General features: G+C 48.4%; 1 protein-coding gene across 1 annotated transcript in view; it reads right to left on the minus strand.

Moving 5' to 3' along the window:
* The window catches only part of PLXNA4 (plexin A4), a 584,028-nt gene that overhangs the window by 152,114 nt on the left and 410,153 nt on the right, over positions 1 to 21,761 (minus strand). Inside the window, exons 6-9 of the mRNA XM_060279222.1 lie at positions 14,153 to 14,276; positions 11,290 to 11,443; positions 8,135 to 8,234; positions 4,286 to 4,400 (exon numbers count right to left, since the gene is read on the minus strand). Coding sequence (XP_060135205.1) covers positions 4,286 to 4,400; positions 8,135 to 8,234; positions 11,290 to 11,443; positions 14,153 to 14,276 — 493 coding nt within the window. The remainder of the gene's footprint in view (positions 1 to 4,285; positions 4,401 to 8,134; positions 8,235 to 11,289; positions 11,444 to 14,152; positions 14,277 to 21,761) is intronic.

Below are 21,761 nucleotides of genomic sequence, written 5' to 3' on the forward strand. Positions count from 1 at the left end.
TGGCAAGACAGTCCGCAGGCAGGTAGGGTCTCAGCCTGCGTACCAGATGGAGCTGGTAGACAGCTGCCCTGGACACAGAATTGACCTGCGCCTCCATGGACAGCTGTGAGTCCAGAATGACTCCCAGGCTGCGCACCTGGTCCTTCAGGGGCACAGTTACCCCATTCAGGACCAGGGAGCTCCCCACACCTGCCCGCCTCCTGTCCCCCACAAACAGTACTTCTGTCTTGTCAGGATTCAACCTCAATCCGTTAGCCGCCATCCAACCTCCAATCCTCTCTTAAAGCCATCTAGCCTGGTGGCCATCACTGCCTCCAGTGGGAGGGAGTTCCATAGTTTAACTATGCACTCTTACTTGAATTCTGCTTGCTGGTTTTCCACAGCTATTTGATTGGCCCGTTTGAGAACAGCGTGCTGGACTAGATGGGCCACTGGCCTGATCCTACAGGGTCTCCTTACATTCTTAGGGAGGTCTAACATCATCTGCATGGTCACAAGTCTGCCATCCTTGCCTTCTGATATGCTGACAACCACAAGAAGGAATGTAAGCCTTTCGTTGCATCCCCCTCCCACAAATCTTAGAGAATGCATAAGTTGGCATGATCTCTCTATTACGGTAACAACCCACTGCTCCACATCTTCTTTGCTTCTTAATAAATATCCCAGTCCTAAGCATGGTTCTGTCTTTGTCCTCTCGAGCACCACCTTTTCTTTCCAACAATTCATTCCACAAAGGACGGAGCTGCCAAGCGTGTTGCAAACCAGCAGGGCTCAATTCTCCCAAGCCTCTGACGCAAAGGGAAATTATACGTCAGAGTGAAGTATCCCTGTTGCAAATCATCCCACCATATTGTCAGCCTGTTTTGATTGAGCTCAGCGCCGGAAGCGTAAATATTCTTGCTTTATTGCCAAGCTGAAGTTTTGAACAAGACACGGACAGGCCTTTCCAAAGTCTGCGCTTTGTGTGAGCAATGGCAATTTGGATCTTAATCAGGTGAATGAGTGAAAATGGACTAATATGATCTTTTGTAAAAGAAGACTTGTCGCCAACTGGACCATTAGGGGGCAACTGTTATTGCAGATACTACCGTATATAGAAGAAGCTTTGGAATACTGTTCCATATCCGCTCCAGTTCTGAGAAATAATGCTATGAACTGCTTTTAGGTGCCATTATACACCTGTATAATTGGGACGCGGGTGGCACTGTAAAACACTGAGCCTAGGGCTTGCCGATCGGAAGGTCGGCGGTTCGAATCCCCACAACGGGGTGAGCTCCCGTTGCTCAGTCCCAGCTCCTGCCAACCTAGCAGTTCGAAAGGACGTTAAAGTGCAAGTAGATAAATAGGTACCGCTCCGGCGGTAAGGTAAACGGCGTTTCCGTGCGCTGCTCTGGTTCACCAGAAGTGGCTTAGTCATGCTGGCCACATGACCTGGAAGCTGTACGCTGGCTCCCTCGGCCAATAAAGCAAGATGAGCGCCGCAACCCCAGAGTCGGTCACGACTGGACCTAATGGTCAGGGGTCCCTTTACCTTAAAAGCTTTCTTACACTTCAAGAACAAAGGCAGTATTCCACCAAATAACGATGGAATGGCTTCAGCTTGCACAACGAGACTTGCCCCACTCTCTCCTCTCTGTATCTCCTTCACAATTTGTTTTGGGGTCTCCCCCAACCCTCCCAAGCAGATTTTGTAATGGCATGGGATGCTCACTGGAGGAAGAGACAGGCGTAAGTCATTTTCTGCAAGCAGAAGTTGCTCCACTCAACTAATTGTTTTATTGAATGTTGTTGTTTAGTCATTTATTCGTTTAGTTGTGTCCGACTCTTCATGACCCCATGGACCATAGCACGCCAGGCACTCCTGTCTTCCACTGCCTCCCGCAGTTTGGTCAAACTCATGTTCGTAGCTTCGAGAACACTGTCCAACCATCTCGTCCTCTGTCGTCCCCTTCTCCTTGTGCCCTCCATCTTTCCCAACATCAGGGTCTTTTCCAGGGAGTCTTCTCTTCTCATGAGGTGGCCAAAGTCTTGGAGCCTCAGCTTCAGGACCTGTCCTTCCAGTGAGCACTCAGGGCTGATTTCCTTCAGAATGGATAGGTTTGATCTTCTTGCAGTCCATGGGACTCTCAAGAGTCTCCTCCAGCACCAGAATTCAAAAGCATCAATTCTTCGGCGATCAGCCTTCTTTATGGTCCAGCTCTCACTTCCATACATCACTACTGGGAAAACCATAGCTTTAACTATACGGACCTTTATGGAATTTATTGGTTTCATTGAATACCACCCAATATATTTGTTGGTGAAGTGGGGAAAATGTGGGGCTTCACTCGCCCTTGATCTGGAGACTGCAGCTAGTGCAGAACGCTGCAGACCGATTGCTGACAGGGGTGAAGCCTTGTTAGCAGATTTTGAATATCTGATTGTTTTGATTTGTTGAGTTAATGAGGGCCCTGCGACGTTTCCTAAGTTCCGTGTCGCGTTGCAGAGGTAGTTGAAACTCCGACTGCTGTTGCCCACCAGAGATACTTCTCAGGTGTTGACTGCCACTGCAGCATCTTTGGAAGGCAAAAGACTGATGCTGTTACATAGCAAATATTTTTGGGATGTTATTTATTTACTAGTGTCATTGAGCCCGTTAAATAAACGGGCGCTAGAACATATGTGAGAGGAGCGGCAGGGCCGCGGCCTTCCCTCCCTTTTTGCGCTTGGCTGCAGGGCGCCCCGGGAACACAAGTAAAAAAACTCACTCTCCTGTGTCATGCCCCGCGGCCAAGCGCAGAGAAGGAGGGAAGGCCGTGGCCCCGCCGCTCCTCTCACGGGCCAGGGAGGGTTGTGAGAAGGAGGAGGCGGAGGAGGAGGAGGCGGACCAAGATGGAGCTTCTGCTACGAAAAAGCCAGGATTTCGAGGGGTCTGTCGGTGGGAGGAGGAAGAAGAAGAGGATGGGGGAACTATGGAGGATGGGGGGAGGGAGGGAGGAATCCGGTCCCCGAGGCTCCGTTCACAACCAGGCCCCTTTGTAGGAAGCGGACATCCCCCTCCACACGCTTCCGTGGCTGTCAGTGCTCTCTCTGCCCTCTCAGGAAAGGTAGCCCTGAGGGCTGGGAAGGGAGAGAGAAGCTCGAGCGGATCCTGCTGCCCCCGCCACTGCCTGGCGCTTCATTCGGCTTGCTATCTTGTCTGTCTCTCTCTTGCTCTCGTGCGGTCCAAGTGTCTCTGCATTCCAAGTCCCAACGGCTGCCCATGGGGCACATGCACAGTAGCGCAAACCCAGGGACACAGGGACTGGACGCAGAGACACTTGGACTTTATTATATAGGATTTAATTTCATTTAGAACCCTCCTCCTTTCTCCGAGGAGCTCAAGGTTGAAGAACAATGGTTCTCCATCTCCTCATTTCCTCCCCACAACGACCCTGTGAGGTAGGTTTGGGCTGAAAGGCAAGAGCGACCGGCCCAAGGTCATACTCAATTTCATGGCCGAGTGGAGATTCGAACCCTGGTCTCCCAGGTCCTAGCCTAAGTCTCCAACCATTCTACTACCACTGGCTCTGTTGGATATTGACACATTCACATTGACACATGCTAACATACCCAGAAAGATTATTTGGAGGTTATTCACCCAGAAAGATTGTGATGAGAAAGGAAGTGGAGTCCATTATTGCCACAGACCAGAAAGATGATGGTTAAATTTATTACCTGCCCTTCACCAGCAGCTACCGTAATGGGTTACAACCATTTTAAATACTGAATTAAAAGCAATCAAAGCAGATTGCAACCACAGGAATAGGGTGGGCCTGGAAGACACACATCTCAGGTGTTAAATGTCGGGCGTTTCATAGAATCATAGGATCTTAAGAGTTGGAAGGGACCTGAGAATCATCTAGTCTGACCCCCTGCAATGCAGGGATCCCAGCCAAAGCATCCATAACAGATGGCCTGAAAGCTGGGCAGGGAAGAAGCCAGACACACATAGCTGCCAAGTTTTCCCTTTTCTCGTGAGGAAGCCTATTCAGCATAAGGGAATTTCCCTTTAAAAAAGGGAGAACTTGGCAGCTATGCAGACACACCTTATGTGAAGGAAATTCCACAACTTAGGGGGCTGCCACAGAGAAGGCCCTCTCCTTGGCCACCCCTCTCCCCAGCCTGGAACATTCCCAGATGAAGCCAACAAATCACATTTCTAATACTCTGTCCAAGTTTCCTCCCCACCCAATTCCCCTTTGAGGCATGATGGCAGACCCTGGCAAACATCCCACAGGGCATTCCTGCCTTTCGGCCTTCCTACCTCAGGAACTTTGACTCGTCCTTCCAAGAAGTGGCAATTGAGGGGTTCGTGAGTACAGACGTGGCGGTATTTGCACCAGTGGCACCGGTAAGGGCTCTCCACACACGACAGGCACCTGGGCAAAAGGGAGAAGAGGAGAAGGAAATTGAGAGACTCCAAATGCAAAATATGATCTAGACATTTAAAGAAGGCACAGGAAAAACAACCACATCATGCGGATGCGGAGGGGGATCAAAGAAAATTATTATTATTATTATTAGCATGAATATTTATTTGCTGCTTTTTTCACAAAAGTGACTCAAAGTGGCTTAAAATAAGCATTAATGCCCATTATAAGAACAAGAATAAAAGAGGAAACTGAAACGATCATGATAGATAGATAGATAGATAGATATAAAATTTGTTTAGGGAGGCTTTTAATGTTTAATTTATTATTTTATTTTTCTGTTGGAAGTCGCCCAGAGTGGCTGGGGAGACCCAGCCAGATGGGTGGGGTATAAATAAATATTATTATTATTATTATTATTATGTTGTTGTTGTTGTTGTTGTTGTTGTTGTTGTTGTTGTTGTTGTTGTTGTTGTTGTCCACCTTTTCCTCCAAGGAGCTCAAAGCTCTCCCCCACCTCATAAATCCCCACAACAGCCCTGTGAGGTAGGTAAGGTGGCTAAGTGGCAGGGTCTAGCCCAATTTGACTCAGGGAGCTTCCTGAGTGAGTAGAGATTTGAACCCTGGTCTTTCCTGGGTCCTAGTCTGAAGTCTAACCACTACACCACACTGGCTCATAAAAGGCAGATCCCACGTAACCCATGCCATTGAAAAGACGAGCAGCAGAAGAGGCCACAACTATACTTAAGTTCTGTCCTCAATGAGGACCAGAAGCGTGGGAGAATAAAAATGTTTCTGCCCCAAGCCTGGACACAGACAAGGATGATGCCAGACACACCTGTGTGGGCAGAGCATTCCTTGAATGGGGAGCCACCACTGAAAAGGCCCCCTCCTCATGTCCCTACCCTTTGAAACTCCTTCAGAGGAGGTCCACAGAGAAGGGCTTCAGATGAGGAAGGCAAGATATTGGGGTCCTGAGCTAAGTAAGTTTTTAAAGGTCAAAAGCAGCACTTTGAATTGAGCCAATTGGTAGCCAAGACTGTTTTTTTATGTTTAGACCACCCGGCTCTATTCAATGATCTGGCCGCTGTGTTCTACAGCAGCTGCAGCTTCCAAACCACCTTCAAAGGCAGCCCCACATGCAATGCATTGCAGCAATCTAACTGAGGGGTGATGTTATGCAACTGCTGGGCGGCTTACAGCATATATAAAGGTAAAGGGACCCCTGACCATTAGGTCCAGTCGTGACCGACTCCGGGGTTGCGCGAGGGAGCCGGTGTATAGCTTCCAGGTCATGTGGCCAGCATGACAAAGCCGCTTCTGGCAAACCAGAGCAGCACAGGGAAACGCTGTTTACCTTCCCGCTGTAGCGGTTCCTATTTATCTACTTGCATTTTGACGTGCTTTCGAACTGCTAGGTTGACAGGAGCTGGGACCAAGCAATGGGAGCTCACCCCGTCACAGGGATTCGAACCGCCGACCTTCTGATCAGCAAGCCCTAGGCTCAGTGGTTTAACCACAGCGCCACCTGGGTCCCTTACAGCATATATAAAAAACTGTAAATCATCAGACATTAAAAATTTCCTGATACAGAGGTGCCTTCAGATGCCTTCTAAAAGCCAGATAGTTGTTTATTTCCTTGACATCTGAAGGGAGGCCGTTCTACATGGCGGGTGCCACCACCAAGAAGGCTCTCTGCCTGGTTCCCTGTAACCTCACAGTGAGGGAACCGCCAGAAGGCCCTCGGAGCTGGACCTCAGTGTATACAGGGCTGAGGCTGTTTAGGGCTTTAAAGGTCAGCACCAACACTTTGAATTGTGCCTGGAAATGTACTGGGAGCCAATGTAGATCTCTCAGGACCGGTGTTATATGGTCTCGGCGGCCGCTCCCAATCACCAGTCTAGCTGCCTCATTCTAGATTAGTTGCCGTTTCCGAGTCACATAGCATAGCTGTAGCCTCTAAAACACTGCATACAACAGATGAATCCAGCCAAAATTTCTCAAAGAATTTTCGGACTGGGTGGGATCCCAGGGGACATCCAGTCCAACCCCTTGCAATGCGGTAACGGCAGCTCAATCAAAACTGGATCGCTGAGAATTTCAGTGTTCAGGATCTTAGCCCTCAAAGGAAGCCTGGCCATGACGGAGGCTCAGAAACTAGAGGGCAATACTAGGATCAGACCCCAGCATCCACAATCTTTCTGCCCTGTCCTTGTCATATGAACCCCCTACTTCCCTTCCTCGCTGCAAATGTAAGCCTAGACATGAAAGCAAATATCTCATAATTGCTGTGTACACATTTTTCTTTTTGTAAAAAAAGAAAGAAAGAAAAAGGCTAGGGAACTCCCTGGGTTATTCCTATTCCGCCTGTATCCCCGATGCAAACACTCCGCCTCCCTCTCCTCTTGGTGAAATCTGTCTCTGCTTCAATCCACCGAAGACTCGGCTGTTCTTTAAATTGATAACAAGCTCCTGCTCTGATAAATCAAATTAAAAATGGATAGTGTATTATAGTTTGTCAAGTCAGAAAGCAAAACACGCCATAAATATTTAAACGCCAGCATCTCTGGGTAGCTGAAGTCGGGTTTCCAATCGCCTCCCCCTTCTTCTCCCCCCCCTTCGAATTCCACCTGCGCTGCTGTTTGTCAAAGTGGCAGAGACTGGAAAATAGGATTTGGCGTCGCTTGCGAATTGCCAAACTGATGCAAATATCTCTCCCTGGCGCGCAGCAAGAGCACACTTCGAGGGCGAGGAAGTCTGCGATGGAGCACCAGTCGCGGTAAAGGGTGCCACAAAAATCTGGGCTGCTAAAGATACGGTAGGTGCATGCCATGGGAACACTCGATCTCCCGGCACATGTGAATCGCACGACCCTACGTTTGTACAAAGGACGCGGGTGGCACTGTGAGTTAAACCACAGAGCCTAGGGATTGCCAATCAGAAGGTCGGCAGTTCGAATCCCCATGACGGGGTGAGCTCCCGTTGCTCGGTCCCAGCTCCTGCCAACCTAGAAGTTCGAAAGCACGTCAAAGTGCAAGTAGATAAATAGGTACCACTCTGGCAGGAAGGTAAACGGCGTTTAATAGAGGCTTTTAATGTTTAATAGATTACTGTGTTTTATTTTTCTGTTGGAAGCCACCCAGAGTGGCTGGGGAAACCCAGCCAGATGTGTGGGGTATAAATAATATATTATTATTATTATTATTATTATTATTATTATTATTATTATTATTATTCCCTGTGCTGCTCTGGTTCGGCAGAAGCAGCTTAGTCATGCTGGCCACATGACCCAGAAGGTGTACACCAGCTCTCTTGGCCTGTAAAGCGAGATGAGTGCCGCAACCCCAGAGTCATCTGCGACTGGACCTAATGGTCAGGGGTCCCTTTACCTTTACCTTTATGTTTGTACAAACAGGGGTGCCACCTGATATGCGTATGAAGCAGGATCATTTCCCCAAAGAATCCTGGGAGCCGTGTTTCGTTATGGGTGCTGAGAGTTATTAGGAGACACCCCCAGTCCCCCAAAAGCATACCCTCCAGGTGCCCCAGGGACAGCCCCAGAATTACAAACGCCATTGTGGCTTCTGATTTGATCCCAGAATGTCCCTATTTCCTTTGTCAGCGCTACCACCACCAAGCTCAGGGAGGAGGATGAGCTGGAATGTTTTGGAGGGTGTGTGGAAAGAGCTACAATTCCCAGAGTTTGCCGGGGAGAGGGATTGGCGGTTCAAGTGCAAACTTACGAGTTGTGGACGCTGCAGTTGTAGAAGACAAAACTGGTGCTGGCAAAAGTCATCCCTGTTTCCTTGGATTTGAGCTGGAGCTGGACAATGTGGTGGTCTCCTGGGAGAGGAAGAAGAAACAGGGCTTATTCCATCTGGCTGGCAACTGCCTGCCTAGGGAGAGAATGGAAGAGTGCACCTTTGGGGGTGAAGTCAAGCCATTGGAGAGTTACAATGGCAGCTGTGGTTGCAGAGGCTGATGTGGGAGGGAGACAAGGTACAAGAGAAGCTGCCTCATACTGAGCCCAGACCATTGGTTTGTCAAGCTCAATACTGTCTACACTGACTGGCAGCAGCTCTCCAGGGTTTCAGACAGATTTTTCCCCCAGTCCTACCTGAAGATGCCAGAGATGGAAACCGGGACCTTCTGCTTGCAAGGCAAACCCTCTGCCACTGAGCTATGGCCCTTCCTGCAGCTAATTGCAAGAAAAATGTTCGGCGCTGCCTGAGGTTGACGATTCTGGCATTCTAAAAGAGGAAGACGATCCACACTCCGTTCACAAGGAGGTTCTCCTTGGATGCCTGACTTGGCTCCCTTTCTACCTGCTCTGAAGATGCAATCCTCAGCACGCATTTAAAACTCACACGACGTTCCTTAAAGAATCATGGGAAGTCCGCTCACCTTTTAATTGGTGGCCAGGCAGCCAAGCCTCAATTGTTTTCCGGCTTAGGGTTGGGGATGCCGCCTCCCCCCTACGTCATCTGTGCTGGGGGACAGCCCCGGCCAATCAGCTGGCAGGGTGGGTGTGGCCGCGGGTAATTTAATTGGGGTGCAGCCGGCTGGCACCCTCTTCTTGCCTCTTTCTTGCATCACATGACCCACCCACCCTCTTTTCATGCTTTGCTCTGATTTGACCTTGTTATGGCACTCATCAGTTGCCATGTTGTTGGGGCCAGGTAGGGATTTTCCCCACTCAGCAAATCAGCACCGGCCGTTTGGTTTCCGCCTACCTAGTAGCAATTGTCACAACTTTTGTGCAGTTAGGCGTTGGGTAAGCCTTCGTTTGGTTGGAGGGGAGCTTGTTGCCTTCGCCTGCCTCTTCTCAGTAAGGGTATCCTTCAGTAGCACCTTAAAGACCAACTAAGTTTTTATTTTGGTATGAGCTTTCGTGTGCATGCACACTTCTTCAGATACAGTGAAATGGAAGAAAGAAGTGTGCATGCACACGAAAGCTCATACCAAAATAAAAACTTAGTTGGTCTTTAAGGTGCTACTGAAGGAATTTTTTTTTTATTTTACTTCGATCCAGACCAACACGGCTACCTACCTGTAAGGGTATCCTGTTAAAGGGATCTGGGGAAGGAATCCTGTCCAATGCCTGGATGTGGGCTAGGGCCATGTCAAAGCCCCTACGGGGACCCCACGGGTGCCACTATCTGACATAAGTTACAGGGCACTCCCTATCGGTGGTTTAGCCTTCTGTGGACTCCCTGCAGATGAGCAGGAGTCAAGATATAGCCTGGCTTCACCCCAATGCCTAAGCCAGGCATGGCCAAACTTGGCCCTCCAGATGTTTTGGGACTACAACTCCCATCATCCCTAGCTAACAGGACCAGCGGTCACAGATGATGGGAATTGTAGTCCCCAAACAGCTGGAGGGCCAAGTTTGGCCATGCCTGCCCCAAGCCAAACCGCTCACATCTGTAACCAATAAAATTGTGGCCTATTTGAACCCTTAAAGTGAAATACTCTGTGTCAGTGTGTTTTATTGTTCTCCTGTGAACTTTGTGGCTCGGGTGCCTTGGCACACAAATGTAGCTTTGTGAAATTCCTAACGCCCTAAAGAAACAACAGTTCTCAGGATTCTGGGATGGGGGTGAGATCTCTAAATGTGCATCAGATGTGCTTTAAAACAGAGACTCATAGAATTGTAAAATTGCAAGGGATCCTGGAGGGCATCCAGTCCAACCCCCTGCAATGCAGGAATCACCTTGTTTCATAGGAGCCTTCCTCCCCCCCCCTTCATTAATTCCATCCGCCCCATTCCAGTAACTATACGCCACAACCTTACTCCCTTTCTCCCGCCCCGCATCCCTGCCTGGCTAACAGACCAGGATGCTGGCTGATGACAGTAATTGCAGGAATTTCATAAGGAAGGTGCACATGTTTAATGCAAAACTTTAACCCGCCTGCCCTCTTCCACCTCTATTATTTTCTTCCTCACCTGAGAGAGTCATTAATCAATCACGCCAAAGGGAACTTGACAACAACTCATCACCGCGGGCCTGTACACTCACATGCACATGCACACTCCTGCATACATTTTGCCATCGGAGCGCCCCTCCGCTGCCCATCTGCCACGCTGATGACTTTGACAGCTCAGTTAAATGCGTTGCACTTAATAAGAGCTACTCCTCCCTTGCTGGGGACTTCAGAGGGCTGGACAGAGCCGTGGGAGCTTGCCCCATAGTTTAAATTTGGGCAAAGGGGAAGAGAAGGTCCACTTGGATTCAGCGCATGTCAGAAAGGATCCCCTCCCCTGTGCCATTTCAAGATATTCACGGTCATCGAGATAAGTGGTCCCCAAACCCGTTGCAGGGTTAAGCGCCCTCCCCAAACAGTTCGCCTTCCAAAGGAAAAGGGAAATCCCAAGAATGTTGGGATGGGCGCATCTGCCTGTTTTGGCTTCTCTCCATTCCCCATTTTTTTTTTGTAATCTTAAATTCATTCCCCCACATCAGTTTGCACTTTTTTAAAAAATTAAGGTGGGGGGAACCCTCATGAAAATGTATCACTGTGAATTTCTCCTCATAACGTATTTGTGTATGCAATGTTGCTTAATGTGCATATTTTTGCAGAGCCGTTCCCCTTAAAACAATGCATTTTGTATGGCTTTCCCCCCGCTAATATGCGCAATTTTTTATGCGCCCTTTACCCATCCTCATGCATTCTTTGTGAGCATGCACTGGCAAAATTCAAGAGACGTGCGGGTTTCAAAGGACGGCCGCTTTTCAGTTTGTGCATCCTTTCGGCAACAGTGAATTGTGAATTGTGAACAGTGAATTGACACAGTGAATTGTGCTAACAGTGAATTCAGCCTTCAGATGGGAGATGAATTCAGTTTCTTCCCCCGTCTCTGTAACAACATCCTGGGTGGAGACTCGGCCAGACTCACCGTTCTCGGTGATGATCTTTGGCACCTCCTTGGCTGCGGGGGACTTGCACTGGATCCGGCTCCCCAGCACCACGCCGTCCATTTCCGACAGGTCCCCAAAGGTGCAATTGACGCCGTCCGACAGCTCCGGGACATTGTAAGTCTCCAGGACCAGCTGCAGGAGAAAAGGGAAGAGGTGGTTGTTGGAGGAAGCCCAGGGAGAGAGGGAGAATTACACTGGCGGTGCTAAGACAAAATGCCTCTTGCTCGATAAGTGGCATCCTTCGACAGAAAGCAGTGCTCGGGGTGGGAAGGGGTGCGATGCAGATGTAGACGCGAGGTGGCGCATGGCGATGCAGGGACTCCTGGCGCAGCGCCGTGCTGGGGTGGGTTTGCCCGGTGGGGGGTAGGAGTGCTCTGCAGCGCTCATGCAAAGTGGGCAGGCCTTTGGGGAATGCCGTGAAGATTCGAGGCTCGCCGGCACGGAGCGACGCTTCTGAGGAAGGCGGCTAGTTACTCACAAGAGGCACTCTGTGGACTACGGAGAAATTGCAATGCTGCAGCCTAAACTCTCTACGCCTCCTCTCCTAGCACCACCAGCAGAGGGAGCCCTCTGTCACCAACAAGGCCCTGCGCATAAAGGAGTCTACATTATGAAATGGATAAATAAATGGGGCCACAGGTAAAAATCACAAGCTCACGGGAAGCTACGTGTGTGCGTACACTGCCATTATTCATACAGGTGTAAGCCGTTTCAACCGAGAAGCAAGGTAATAAAAATTGCTTTAAGCAGATAGATAGAGCAGCTGCGCAGGAACCCGGTCTGCTTCCAGGCACAATTCAAAGTGCTGGTGCTGACCTTTAAAGCTCTTCACAGCTTGTGACCAAGGTACTCAAACACACAGCCTCTAATAACGCAAATTGTTCTGGGAGTCTTTGAGACGTTATTTTTAGTTGGCGCTGATAACGATTTGTCCTGTAAGCCCACTAAGTGGGGAAACTGTGTATTAATATTGTATAGTGAAAGGCGAGAAATGCCCAGGTTATGGCCCGTGCCCAAGGTATCGGGGGGGGGGGGTTTAAAGCCCTCTTGGGTGCCCGATTGCATCATTAGATGCTCAGAGAAGCAACTGATTTCTAAGTCCGGCCATTTTAACCATGGCTCTCTCCAAAGGATCCTGGGAACTGTAGTTTAACCATCACAAAGCTATAACTCCCAGCTCCCTTAACAAACTGCAATTCCCAGGATTCTGGGAAGCATGCGATGTAAATATGCTTTAAATGTTTGGGGCAGATGTGAGGCGGGACTCTTAAATGGGTCTGAAATATGCCCCCATCCATAGCTGCCAAGTTATCCCTTTTTTACAGGGATTTTCCCTTATGCTGAATAGGCTTCCTCGCGAGAAAAGGGAAAACTTGGCAGCTATGCCCCCATCCCACAAATCTGGTGACTGAATATATGTGGGGTGATTTTCCAAGATAGGGAGTGACTCATAATCTGAGCAACACAGAGTTTTGTTTTTTTCCCGCTGTCAAAGAAAGAAAAGTAAGGGGGGGGACTACAACTGGAAAATTACCTGCTGATTATCTTATGTGTGGTGAATTCCTATCCTTACTGATTTGTTTAAAGGTACAGTATACGTCTGTGTGATTTCACATGTGTTTAATGCTTAGATATTGTTCAATGAGGTGTACAGAAAAAACAGAAGTTGGCCCAGTATCCATACATGCCAAGGAAAACTCCTGAGCCGCCTTACACCCCAGTCCTGTGTGGAAGATGTGGGCACACTTGGCACCCACTGATTCCAATGGGCCCAGGCATGCCTAAACTGCGCACAGGATCCTCGAGATCCATTCAGCATGGCCAGTTGGACCACCAAGTGCATACCCTCCATCATTCCTCAGATGAAAATAGGGACAATTCTCACTCCTCCCCCCTCCCATCAAAATGATTAGGCCAGGGGTCCCCAAACTTACCCGGCTTCTGGCTGCTGCCCGCTGCGCCAATTGCGCAGCGGGCCGGAGGGCGGGGGAGCGCGCACCCAGATGTGTGTGCGCACATTATTTCCGGCACACTTCTGCGTTGGAGGAGCGCTGGAAATAGCTTGTGCACATGCGCACGGGCCTTCTCCGACCCAGAAGTGCGCCGGAAATGATGCTTGGGCATGCATGCAAGCTATTTCTGGCGCTCCTCCAACCCGGAAGTGCCCTGGAAATGACGCTTGCGCATGTGCACAAGCTGTTTCTGATGCTCCAGCCACCCGGAAGTGGGCAGACGTGCTGTTAAGTGCGGGCGGTGGCCGCGGGCAGTGGGGGTTGCCGGGGGCCACATAAAAGAGCCTCGTGGGCCGCATCCGGCCTGCGGACCTTAATTTGGGGAAGCCTGGATTTGACAGAGAAGCTTTTTAATAAAAAATAAAATAAATCAACTCATTCCTCTCTGTTCCTACTTTCTTCCCGTCCAGGACGGCCCTTTAATGTGTTTGCCCCTGTGAGCTGGTGCATCACAAGGGACTGGGTCTCAGCAATGGCAGCCTTTCATCCTCCTCGCCTGCTCTCCAGCAGCTGCTATGAGCTGCCCAAGAGAGGAGGCCAGCAGTGGTGCCCATGGAGAGGCCACAGGGTGTTCCCTCGCAGCCAGCACTGCTGGGGGAAATAGGGACAGTCTGGGATCCAATCAGAAGCCGGGACGGCTTTCGTAATTCCAGGACCGTCCCTGGAAAACAGGGGCGCTTGGAGGTGTATGCAAGTACGTGCTTTGCGTCCACGCAGAACTCGATGTGCCGCTAAGCCTACAGGCCAGATGGGGCGTAAACATGTCGGTAAGGCCAGGGGAAGCTGAAATGGGGTGTTTTGCGGAGAAGAATAAGGCCTCTGCCCTTACCATGACGCTATACTGTGAGACGGAGATGTTGTTGGGGTGCACGGTCAGTCGGACGCATTGCTGCATCTCCGAGGCAAACCTCCGGGGCTCCCTGGACCGCTCACATTGCTCTTTCCTTGTGCACCTGGGAGGGAGGGAAACACAGAAGAAGGCTTGAGAAGTTAGTGCCTGAAGTCAGCGGAGAGGTAGCAACAAGCCCTGGGGTGCTCTTGCCTGGTTTGCTTTCGTTAGGTCAAAGATCAGCGTCAGAGCTGCTCCAACAATTGTTTGCAGAGAGGTACCAAAGATATTGAGGGATGCGGGTGGCGCTGTGGTCTAAACCACAGAGCCTAGGGCTTGCCGATCAGAACGTCGGCGGTTCGAATCCCCGTGACGGGGTGAGCTCCCGTTGCTTGGTCCCAGCTCCTGCCAACCTCGCAGTTCGAAAGCACACCAGTGCAAGTAGATAAATAGGTACCGCTCCAGCGGGAAGATAAACGGCATTTCCATGTGCTGCTCTGGTTTGCCAGAAGCAGCTTAGTCATGCTGGCCACATGACCTGGAAGCTGTACACCGGCTCCCTCGGTCAATAAAGCGAGATGAGTGCCGCAACCCCAGAGACGTCTGTGACTGGACCTAATGGTCAGGGGTCCCTTTACCTTACCAAAGATGATATTATTATTATTATTATTATTATTATTATTATTATTATTATTTGCCCTTCACTTAAAGGTGATAACAATTTAAAGCATGAGATTAAAAACAACTTTAAAAACTTACAATTGGAGAAAAAACCCGCAACCACACACAAAAAAAATCAAACAAAAATAGCAGGAACATCTAAGGAAAAGTAACAGAAATTCATACAACCGCTTACATATAGATGCCAGATATTTCTGTATTAGAAATCTTCAAGGCCATTTTCTAAAAAAGATATTATTTTCCCCATGTCACGGGAGACATCCACTAATGGCACACTCTCGTACCGTTTTGAAGTCTGACTATTGACCCAAAGTGGTATTTTCAAAATGGCGAAAAGGGATAGCAGATCATGGGCCGAAGGACAGGCATTGTATTGGATACAACAAGGCTGGGCCAAAACGGAGAGAGAGGGCATGTCTCACCAAAAAATAAAAATAAAAATGAATTTTGCCCTCTGCAAAATGCAACTTTGGGGCAGCTGCAGAAGTGGGGAAGAAATGTTCATAGTAAAACATAGTAAAAAAAAATCATTATGAAAATTAAGCATTGGTAGAATTAAAACTACACACACACACACACACACACACACACACACACACACACACACACACCCCATACAGATAATTACAATAAAAACAGCAGAGCACGAGCCCTTTCCCCAAAAGCTTTCTGTTCCCCAAAGCCTGCTACCGGCAGAAGGATAACAATGAGGGAGCCAGTCTAGATTCTCTAGAAAGTGAGTTGCAAAGTCTGGGAGCAGCAACCAAAAAGGCCGTCTTCCACATCAGGGCCGGCCCTAAGGCAAGGCTGGGTGGTGCAATGCGCCAGGCCACCAGGCCGCCAGGGGGTGCCATGCTGCTGCGCCCGCCAGACAGCCACGCTGGGAAATTGGGGGGGGGTGCTGGAGGGATCTTTGCACCATGGCGCCAGATATGCTTAAGACGGCCCTGTTCCACGTCCCTACCAAGCAGGGCTGTAAGGGTGGCAGGACTAAGAGAAGAGCTTCCCCTGAAGACCCCAAAAACCGAGCCAGATAGTTTGGACCTAAGCTGTATGACCTGACTTCATCAGCTACCAGTAGCTAAGTCTCACTTGGTACATAGCATTATGTCATTGCCATACTAGCTATGGGATCCCTAATTGGTTGGACCACACAGCAGTAAAATGACGCCCATTTTCTTTAAGGAACCAGAGCAGATGCCAAGAAGATCAGCACGAACAGCGATGAAAAGGGTTTTGAAAGTTCTCCAAGGATAGAAGAACCTAAAGCTGGGCAATGACCACCAAGCACGGCTCTCCATGCGTCCTTCCCAACATAAATAAAGACTCGGCTCTCAGTGGATCACTGGCAGTTCCCAGGGAAGGAAGTAATTATGGCTTTTATCTCACAACCCATGTAGCTAGTGGGGCCCAGGGTTAATAAAAAAAAGGAGCACCAGCAAGTTTGCTGATTATAATCCATTAAACTAATGCAACACACCTTCAAAGGCTGGTTTCAACGGATTCTTCTGATATTAGAAGCAGTGCAGGCCCCATTAAAATCCCCTCTGAAGCTCAAATATGAAAGTTAAATAATTTGCCCTCTCCCAAACTTTGATGTTTCTGTTTCTAAGTTATGAGCATCTAGCCAGAGTTGTGGTGGGGAGAACATCAAATGCGCTCAGGCACAAATGCATTCAACACCTCAGCACAGAAACCTATAGGGGACCAGGTAATGATTTGACCGAGCATTCGGGTTTGACGTACACATGCAGAATTATTATTACTATTGTGATTGTGAATAAGCAGAATGAATCTGGACCACTTTAGACTGCAGGTAGGCCAATCACATTTACATGCCACATTCTTTCTCCTCGGTGTATGAATGTTCTGTGAGTACATTTCCTGCTCCCCTTTGAGCATTCCAAAACTTGTATCCCCTACCTGTAGTCTGAAGTGGCACACTCCAATCACCCTCATTCTTCTCCACTGTAGATCAGAACCACATTCAGAATTCATAAAGACTATAAAGCCTTAAATAGCTCAGGACCACAAAACCTAAGGACCGCCTCTTTCCATAGGAATTGACTCGGAGCCTGTGAACATCAAGCTGGAAGGAGGGCAACCAAGATGCTCAAGGGTCTGGAAACTATGCCATATGAGGAACAGTTGAAGGAGCTGGGTATGTTTAGCCTGGAAAAGAGGAGACTGAGAGGAGATGTAAGAGCCACCTTCAAATATCTTAAAGGCTGTCACACGGAAGAGAGGGCATGCTTGTTTTCTCCTGGTCTGGAGGGTAGGACTCAAACCCATGACTTCAAGTTACAAGAAAGGAGATTCTGACTAAACATTCGGAAAAAGTTTATGATAGTAAGAACTGTTTGGCAGTGGAACAGACTCCCGCGAGAGGTGGTGGCCTCTCCTTCCTTGGAGGTTTTTAAGCAGAGGTGGGATGGCCATCTGTCATGGAAGCTTTAGCTGAGATTCCTCCATTGCAGGGGGTTGGACTAGATGACCCTTGGGTCCCTTCCAACTCTAAGATTCTATGATTCTATGATCATTAGAGACCCTTCTTCATGTGCCTCCTCCACGAGAGGTCCAGAGGGTGGCAACACGAGAGCAGGTCTTTTCTGTATCGACTCCCTGCTAGTGGAATGCTCTCCCCAGGGAGACTCGCCTGGCACCTTTGTTACGTATCTTAAGGTGCCAGGCGAAAGCAAAAGCAAACCTCTTCCCCCGAGCCTTTGGCTCATTATACAATCTATGGCCTTTTAAACTGGGGTGGTGGTGGTATTGTTTTTGTTTATTACTATGGGGTGTATTTTTTGTGCTTTTATATTGTGATCCTCGGATGAAGGGCGGTATATAAATTGAATAAATAAAACAAGTATGGAAACGATACCTTACGAGGAACGGCTTAGGGAGCTGGGTACGTTTAGCCTGGAGAAGAGAAGGTTAAGGGGTGATATGATAGCCATGTTCAAATATATGAAGGGATGTCATATAGAGGAGGGAGAAAGGTTGTTTTCTGCTGCTCCAGAGAAGCGGACACGGAGCAATGGATTCAAACTACAAGAAAGAAGATTCCACCTAAACATTAGGAAGAACTTCCTGACAGTAAGAGCTGTTCGACAGTGGAATTTGCTGCCAAGGAGTGTGGTGGAGTCTCCTTCTTTGGAGGTCTTTAAGCAGAGGCTTGACAGGCATATGTCAAGAATGCTTTGATGGTGTTTCCTGCTTGGCAGGGGGTTGGACTGGATGGCCCTTGTGGTCTCTTCCAACTCTATGATTCTATGATTCTAAGTAAATAAATACAAACAAATTCATGGAGGGGGAGCCTTTCAATAGCTAGTAACCATGATGGCTATGTGCTGTCTCCACGATTCAAGGCAGCCATGCTTCTGGATACCAGTTGCTGGAAGCTACTGGAGGGGAGAGTTTCTCTTGTGCTCAGATCCTGCTTGCAGGTTTCCCATAGGGGCACCTGGTTGGCCACTGGGAGAAGAGGCTGCTGGACTGGACGGGCCATTGGCATTATCCAAAAAGGGCTATTGTTTTCTCATCAGTTCTGTTGAGCCACATTTTCACCCAAGAGCGACAGTGCGATGTTACGTCATTCCTAGCATTGCGGGAAACTAACCTGGCGACACAGAGGAACATCAGCCCTGTTTAGGGAGGCTTTTAATGTTTAATTGTTTTATTTCATTTTTCTGATGTAAGCCGCCCAGAGTGGCTGGGGAAACCCAGCCAGATGGGTGGGGTATAAATAATAAATTAATTATCATCATCATCATCATCATCGCCTGAAACTTGGAGTGGTGGTCAGAATAGATATGAGCCCCCTTCCGCCTCTTTCCCTCTCAATGCACTAGGTAAAGGTAAAGGGACCCCTGGCCATTAGGTCCAGTCGCGGACGACTCTGGGGTTGCGGCGCTCATCTCGCTTTATTGGCCGAGGGAGCCGGTGTACAGCTTCCGGGTCATGTGGTCAGCATGACTAAGCCGCTTTTGGTGAAACCAGAGCAGCACACAGAAACGCAATTTACTTTCCCGCCGGAGTGGTACCTATTTATCTACTTGCACTTTGACGTGCTTTTGAACTGCTAGGTGGGCAGGAGCTGGGACCGAGCAACGGGAGCTCACCCCGTCGCGGGGATTCGAACCGCCGACCTTCCGATCGGCAAGCCCAAGAGGCTCAGTGGTTTAACCCACAGTGCCACCCGCGTCCTAATGTAACACTAATGTCTCAACAAATGAAACTGATCTGTAGAAAATGTAACTTGAAAAAAGAGACATTGCACATACTTCTGTAAACCAAGAAATATTTAATAAAATTCATGTAAAAAAAGAAAAAGAGAAATGAGCTGGCGAAATCCCAGTGGAACAGAAAAAACTATTTATGCATGCGACCATGGCTGCGCGGATGCTATTGGCCCAGAGATGGAAAGAAGATAAACTCCTGACCATAGAAGAATGGCAGATTAAGTTGATGGATTATGCTGAAATGGCAAAAGACCAGAAGAATCAGATTTCAGGAGGACCAAAATTTTAATAAGGAATGGGGAAATTTTATAATTGATCTTAAAAACTGAAATATACTCGGAGTCGAGAGTGAATTTCATGCTCTTTATTCAGCTCATAGTCATCAAGGAGAAGAAGAGAAGAATGGCTCTTTCCCCAAAACCATCTGCTTACATACATTATTTACACAATGGGCTTTGCCTGATTGGCTACTTCAGGGCTACACCTGTGGGCCAATCAGGTTGTGGGTTGACTTCTGCCTGCAACCTGATTGGCTGCTCCTACAGGCCAATCAGGTTGCAGATTCACTTCTGCCAGCCGCCTGATTGGCTGCTCCTGCAGGCCAATCAGATTGTGGATTCACTTCCACCTGGAGTTGGATTGGGTAGCTCCTGCAGACCAATCAGACTGCTGATTCTGAATCCTATTGTTCTAGGATTCAGCTCAGTACATAACAAAAACCATTCTAAATAGTTAACATTGTTAGTAGGCGTGGAATAACCCTTGTAGTTTAATGGTGAATTTTGGATCTAATGGAGATGTAAAAGATTTGGATTATTATAAAAGATGCACGAGAAAAAGACTAACAATAGGAATCACAAAGGGGAGGAGGGAAATCCAGGAGACTCTTTGGAATCTTGTTTTTATGTCGTACAGCGTGTATGTGATTGCAAAATTGTAATTTGAAAAAGCAAATATATATATGACTGAATAGTGGATCCATTTCAGAGTAAGCTTTGCTTCCTGGCCTCAACATTTGGCTCTTGATTAGCTCCGAGAAAGTCAGCATGCAAAAGGGGGGGGGAGGATGGCGCCATTCCAAGGAAATCTATAAATGGGGAAAAGTACTTCTTGTTCTACTGCACTTTGCAGCCAGATTTGACGGATAGCATCAGGTGTACGTACTTGAGCAAAGCAGCCCTTTCTTGCTACAAGCCAATATCCCATTAGCTTTTTTTCCCCGCTTGCGCTTTAGAGAGAATTTTAAATGCTGGGTCTCCAGAGAGGCCGCGGAGAAGCAGAATGCCGGCAGCCTCTGTGTGCATGCGAGTTTGTGTGTGATGGGAGCAAATGCCAGCAGGAAAACACCGTTAGGAGCTTACGCTTGCCAGTCTCGGCTCAGAAAAAAATGTCAGCAAGAGGACCGGGCAAGGAATGGAGAGAGGGCAGCTCCAAAAACATCCCAGGCATGGTGGACTGTTATGCTCCTCCAGGCGCCTCATCCACAGGTTGGTCACCCACAACAATGTTAGGGAAGGACCGCCCGCCGTTTGTCCAGTGTCAGGGAGATGTCATCTCGATCAAGCCACAGAATCTCAGCTTCTGTGCCGTGCCAGGCAATCATGAACAATGCGGCCATATGGCAGCTGGTTCCGATACCTACTAGAGCAATAGGATTCACATGAGGGAATCGGGTTAAAAGCTCGGCTTCTGGTGGCAGAAGGGAGAAGCAGGTGAGCCGAATAGATTAAAAACAAACCAAGGAAATTATCTGTCTAATAAGAGCCTGCGCAAGCGGCAAGACACCCACCGCCACGGCCTGCTCTGCTCTCCCTTCTGCTCTGAGCACCAGCCCTCCTGTCACAGCTCTGGCAGGAAAACCATCCCTCTTTAATAAGACATCCATCACTCTAAAGCAGGGATGGCTGAACGCCTCTAGTCTGGAGGGCGGCATTATCTTCTCCAGGCTCTGGGACAGCGGTGGGGTAGGGTGGGAGGAGACAGCTTCACCACAAAGCTGGTGCTATTTGCATGCCAAGGCACCCAAGCCACAAAGTTCCCAGGAGAACAATAAAACATACTGACATGAAGTATTTTGGTTTATGGGTTCAAATAGGCCACAACTTTATTGGTTACAGGTGTGAGTGGTTTGGCTTAGGCATTGGGGTGAAGCCAGACTTATTGGAAATAATATATAGAATAAGAAAAAATATTGGAGAAAACTGGGTATTGAAACTTGCTTAACCTAAATCATATATCCCAGTTTCCAGCGGCCCTTTAAAGTACGCTTCACGCAGGGTATACGCAGTCAGAAGTTGACCTGGCTAAGAAAACACCACCAAGAGCGTAGGGTATTATTTCCCTTATATGAAACCCCTTACTAGCTGCACACTTGTAAAAGTATGCAGATGAAAATACAAACGGTTGGGTTTCTTTAACTGAAAAACAAACTGAATCTAAAGAGACTTTTAACTAAAGATAAATGCTTTCTCCCACATTCCAAACCTCCCTCAAACTCCCACAAAACTCCCATTAAACTACCCAAGAATTAACAGCAAACTAGCATTATAACTAAGCAACTCTCATACTAAGATTCAACTAAGGAATCTCTTAAACTGAGAGTCTCTCTCACTAAGATTCAACTTGGAATCTCTTAAACTGAGAACAACTGAGAGAGTGATCTACTAAGAGATGAATCAAACTGAAAA

Source organism: Zootoca vivipara, chromosome 10 (assembly GCF_963506605.1).
Source record: "Zootoca vivipara chromosome 10, rZooViv1.1, whole genome shotgun sequence".
Taxonomy (NCBI): Eukaryota; Metazoa; Chordata; class Lepidosauria; order Squamata; family Lacertidae; genus Zootoca; species Zootoca vivipara.